General features: G+C 37.2%; 1 protein-coding gene across 1 annotated transcript; it reads left to right on the top strand.

Moving 5' to 3' along the window:
• The first annotated feature begins 1,176 nt into the window (after positions 1 to 1,176).
• On the top strand, positions 1,177 to 5,157 carry LOC147610785 (GRF zinc finger / Zinc knuckle protein). The gene is made up of 2 exons (XM_086785253.1): positions 1,177 to 1,424; positions 5,103 to 5,157. The coding sequence occupies exons 1-2, from the start codon at positions 1,202 to 1,204 to the stop codon at positions 5,123 to 5,125; spliced, it is 246 nt and encodes an 81-aa protein (XP_086641379.1). The 5' UTR covers positions 1,177 to 1,201; the 3' UTR covers positions 5,126 to 5,157.
• The last annotated feature ends 594 nt before the right edge of the window (positions 5,158 to 5,751 follow it).

Below are 5,751 nucleotides of genomic sequence, written 5' to 3'. Positions count from 1 at the left end.
GGAAATTGCCTAGAAAAGGCTAGAAAATTCCGAAATCACTTCTGAAAATTTCTGAAAATTTCAAAAAAATATTACAGAGTTTGGGCAAGGTTTACAGGACTGTTTCAGCAGGTTTCAAAGTGCAGAAAATTTATTTCATCAACAATTCGACTAGCCCAAGACTCTCGAATCACGCGGAATCGTTCGGGATTTGTTTGAGGCGACGAGAATTCAATTCAGCCATTGAACAACGTCTTGTTCAGCTTCAACCAAGATCGAATTGCGGGAGAAAAACAAGATAAGTACTCATTTTTGCTTTATTTATTTACATCAAATAAAGTAAAATTTTATCTACATCATTTGCACGAGCACTATGGCCGATTTGCCTATCTCGCCATCAATTCAAGAGCAACTCCTTTCTTTACAACATCAAATTGTAGAAGAAAGAGAGAAGCGTATTGAATTGGAGAGACAGCTCTCAAATCGTAAACGCAAGCGTGACTCTTCGCTATCTTTTGATGACGAAGATGACACTATTCAAAGGGCTGTAAATGCTACATTGCAAGCACAAAGGTCACAAAAAGAATCCAAGATTAGTCGGAAAGCTTTCACATTTCAAAATTATGATGGAAAGAAGGATGCTAGGGTCATTTTAGCTTGGCTTAGTCAACTAGATGACTATTTTTCTGGAGAAAAATTTTCAGAGAAAGATAAGATTAAATGTGCAGTCAATCATATGGTAGACAGTGCAGCTTTATGGTGGAGTGTAGTAAAGCAAGGTCATGACAAGCCAGACTCTTGGAAAAGATTTCAACGGCTGGTCAAAAAGCACTTTTTACCCTCACAATTCAAGTCCAAAGTTAGGCACCAATGGGACACTTTGCATCAATTGGAAAAGGAAACTATGTCACAGTATGTAGAAAAGTTTTGGAATACTTTATTACAGGTGCAGGTTGTGGATAGAGTTAGTGAGAAGGATCAAAAAAGGAAGTTCATATCGGGCCTTAGATCTACCATTAGGGCCGATGTGAATATGTTTCGACCTCATTCACTATCTTCTGCAATATCCTTGGCAACTAATTCAGAACGTAAAAATGGTTTTCCTAAAGAGAATAAAGCACATGAGGGTACTTCGTCTAAACCATTTACTAAATCTTTTTATGCTTCAAAGAAGATGTATAAACCAGGTTATGACAAAGGCAAGGACGAGGCTAAAGGCAACATGAGTACCAATAAGAAAGTCAATGGTGGCAAACCGAAGACATCTCCTATCAAATGTTTCAAGTGCCACAAAGAAGGTCACATAGCACCGAATTGTCCGGAGCGTACCAAGAATTCAACCCCAGCAGCAGCAGCTCGAGTCAACATGATTGAAGAAGACGACAATGAAGAAGAATCATTCGAGCAAGAGGGTAATTCCGATCCAGATTACTCAGAACAAGAAGGTAAACCTCATGTTCATTCTTTGCTTAAAATAAAAGGAATGATAAATGGACATGAAGTTCTTATTTTGCATGATGATGGTAGTACACATGATTTCATTTCTGAAAAGGTACTTAGAGCATTAAATCTTCATTCTTCACCTACGCACTATAAAGTCAAAGCAACATTTACTGGAACAAAGTACAATTGCATGCAAGTAGTGAAAGATTTGGATTTATGCATCAAACCTTTAACAGAAAAAAGGGATTTCTTAGTTGCACCTTTACAAGGGGTAGATATAATTTTGGGTATGCCTTGGAGACACAAATACAATCCTATGATAGACTATGACACTCATAGTATTTCTCTAAAGAAGGACAATGAAAATATTATCTTCCAGTGTCAAGTCAAAGGAGAAGTGAGTCCTTTGTTGAGTCACACTCAAGCAAAGAGAGCTCTAAGAAAAAGAGACAAGACTTATATGGTATGGGTTAACCAGCTTGATGCTGAGTTGGACACATCCAAAAGACCAAAGTTTGACTCTTTTATCTCCAAATTTAGTGACTGTTTCATGGAAGATCTGCCTCCAGGATTACCTAAGTCTAGGCCTGAGGATCATAGTATTGATTTATTGCCTGGAAATTCCCCGCCTTGTAAAGCTCCCTATAGAGTCAACAATTTAGAGCAAAGAGAAATCCAAAGCCAAATAGAAGACTTGCTAGAGAGAGGCCTTATTCGACCTAGTAGTTCACCTTTTGGAGCTCCAGTACTTCTTGTTAAGAAGAAGAACGGAACTTACCGAATGTGTATAGACTATCGTGCATTGAATAAGATTACTGTCAAGAACAGATATCCTATTCCTAGGGTAGATGATCTTCTTGATAAGCTTAGAGGATCAAAAGTCTTTAGCAAGATTGACCTAAAGTCTGGGTATCATCAAGTTCGTATGACTCAATCTGACATATTCAAGACAGCTTTTAGAACCCAAACTAGTCATTATGAGTTTTTGGTTATGCCATTTGGTTTGACCAATGCTCCAGCTACTTTCAGCCGTATGATGAATCGTATATTCCTTAAGTTTCAAAGTTTTGTTATAGTGTTCTTTGATGACATTCTTGTTTTCAGCAAGGATCGACAAGAGCATGAACAACACTTGGAACAAGTGTTCAATCTTTTGAGAGAAAATGAATTGTATGTCAATCCTGAAAAGAGTTCTTTCTTTCAAGAGGAGATTGAATACTTAGGACATATAGTCTCGGCCGAAGGAATTCGTGTAGATCCTAAGAAAATTGAGTGTATTGCTTCTTGGCCTACGCCTAGAAACATACATGATCTTAGATCTTTTCTTGGCTTATGTAGTTATTATAGGAAGTTCGTCAAGAATTTTGCTTGTATTGCCAATCCTTTGACTGAACTCCTTAAGAAAGCTACAAATTTCAATTGGACTGATAAGCAAGATAGATCTTTTGCAACACTCAAGAATGCTTTAACACAAGCACCAGTTCTTACACTACCTGATTTTCAAAGACCATTTTTTATAGTAGTGACTGATGCTAGTGGCAAAGGATTTGGAGCTGTTCTTATGCAAGACAACCATCCTATTGCATATCAAAGTAGAAAGCTTAAGCCTGCAGAGCAAAATTATAGCACTTATGACAAGGAATTAGCAGCAGTAGTGCATGCTTTGAAAATCTGGAAGCATTACCTAATGGGCTCTGAATTTCTTATCAAGACAGACCAACAAAGCATTAGGCATTTGCTTACGCAACCTCTTATTTCAGATAGACATATCAAATGGGCAGCTTTCATTCAAAGTTTCCAACCTATGATTCAATATCAACCTGGAAAAGAAAATGTTGTTGCCGATGCTTTGAGTCGAAGACCAAATATCAACAACATTTCTATAATTGAAAGTGAACCATTCGTCCTCATGAAAGAAACTTATGAAGTTGATCCAGATTTTTCTCAAATATGGATCAAATTGCGTGAAAACAATTGGACACCTCAAGGAAGTTATTCTCATAATGATGGTTATCTTTTCTTTGAGAAGAGATTGTGTGTTACTCAACCTTACAGACAACTTGTCTTGGAAGAGATGCACCAACCACCATTTGTGGGACATAGAGGAGTTTCCGCAACACTTCAAGTAGTTTCTCGAGAATTCTATTGGCCCCATTTGAAGAATGATGTAGCTAAGTTTGTAGCTGAATGTAACATTTGTCAAACAATCAAAAGCTACAAAGGCAAAGTTTTAGGATTGCTTATGCCTCTACCTATTCCTGATAGACCATGGGAACAAGTGTCTATGGATTTCATTACTGGCTTCCCTACTACTTCCAGTCACCATGACATGATTTGGACAATAGTGGACAGATTTAGTAAGCAAGCCTATTTCATTCCATGTAAAAAGACACTAACTTCTCAGCAAGCCGCGAACATATTTGTTAAGCAAATTTTTGTTCATCATGGTCTACCCAAAGTGATAGTTTTTGATAGAGATTCTAAATTTTGTAGTCACTTTTGGGTTGCTCTTTTCTCAAACTTAGGCACTAAGTTAGATTTTTCCACGGCATTCCATCCGGAATCGAATGGACAAACCGAAGTTACAAATAGCACTATCTTAGATATGCTTAGAGCCTATGTTTCCCAGCAACCTAGTGCATGGGATAAGTACATACACCTACTCCAATTTGCTTATAATAATACTCCTCATACTGCTACTGGTCGAGCACCATTTGAGATCATCTATGGAAGAGCATTGCCTATTCCGGCTACTAGACTCTCTCATAAAATAGAAGCAGCCGACCAATATGTTAGAGACTTTGACCGCATTCTATCTGAAGTGCGTGATTGTATTCAAAGAGCTCAAGAGAAGTATACATCTCAAGCAAATAGGAAGCGCAAAGATTTTTCATTTCAAGAAGGTGATTATGTACTTTTGAGAATTGAAAAGCGTCGATTAAAGAGTGTGGACAAATTCCCTGCAGTGAAGCTAGCGCCTAGATATTATGGGCCATTTAAAATCCTTCAAAAGATTAATGATGTGGCCTATAGACTAGAGCTTCCATCTAATTGGAATATCCACAATTCTTTTCATATCCATCTCTTGAAACCTTTTCGAGGAACACTTCCTACTCACCCAACATATGAGGAACCACCTCTTATTGAAGGAGAGGAAGAAGTATTAGTTCCTGATGCAATCATTGACCAAGAGATAACAACAACAAGGATAGGTAATCAATACTTCAAGTATCTTTTGACTTTTAAGAATCATCCACAAGAAGATGCTAAATGGATGCCTGAGAAATTTTTCCGAGTTTACCCTGAAATTCTTCATTCTTTTCAAACCCAGCAAATCCGCAATTGAGGACAATTGCAAACTCAAGCAAGAGGGATGTCATGAGAATATATTTTAAGTCCTCTACAAAAATATTATTTATCCCCTCTTGAGTAATTTGGGGACGCCTAGATTACTCTTGCGTCATGCCGGCTAGGTTAATATCGTGGGTGACACCACTATAAATATTAATACGTGCGGTATATGACGTATGTTTGAGGCCACCTATGATTATTTCAGTTAGGTTTGTATGGCAGGGTGATTCCTGGGGTACTTACGCCTGGTAGTCATGAGTTGGTGATGATTTGTGCCTGTTTAATATTTGTGGGATTAATTTAATAATTAATTGGGCTTATATTTTCAGGTGATGAAGACTATGGGAATTGAAGAGTTTACTTTGGAAGAAATGTCTTGGATCATCACATTTCATTTTTGAAAAGCATAGTAGCTTGTAACCTTATTAAATGATTTTTTCATTTTGAACTTTAGGAAAGATACATTTATTTTTGTGGAATTTATTAAAGCTTATGGCTTTACCCTAGTCCCAATTTGACACTCTATTTTTGTTAAAGAAGAGTGCCGTGCTCTCTAAAAAGCACATCTTGTATTTTGGGGGCTATGGCCTAATTTTGGTGAAAAGGAAAGCTAATAAAGAAATACTCTTGTGTGGGGAGAGGCCACGCACAAGAGGGGGGAAGATTGCACCCAATATGGTCTTTTTGGAGTTAAGTATTTTTGTTTAAGTGTTTAAATTTTTCAATTGCTTTGATTTAGTTGAAGCTTACAAGCAATGGTTTTTATGATTGAATTAATTCTCTATCTTTCCACAATCAATTCCTAGAATAAGATTCCGGTTGCAGTATCGAATTAACAATAGTGTGTTCAAAGTGCCTTAATGATGCAAATAACATTAATTTCTTGACTTTCATACAAATCACCACAACGCGATAGGGTTCATCCATGAAGAAACGACCTATTCGCATTGTGGTTATTCTATCTTTATATAAATCAAG

The sequence above is a fragment of the Cibotium barometz genome, chromosome 48 (assembly GCF_041138505.1).
Source record: "Cibotium barometz isolate CiBa-2024 chromosome 48, ASM4113850v1, whole genome shotgun sequence".
Classification (NCBI taxonomy): Eukaryota; Viridiplantae; Streptophyta; class Polypodiopsida; order Cyatheales; family Cibotiaceae; genus Cibotium; species Cibotium barometz.
The sequence above is the reverse complement of the archived record's forward strand: the minus strand, read 5'-3'. Positions and strand labels throughout refer to the sequence as shown.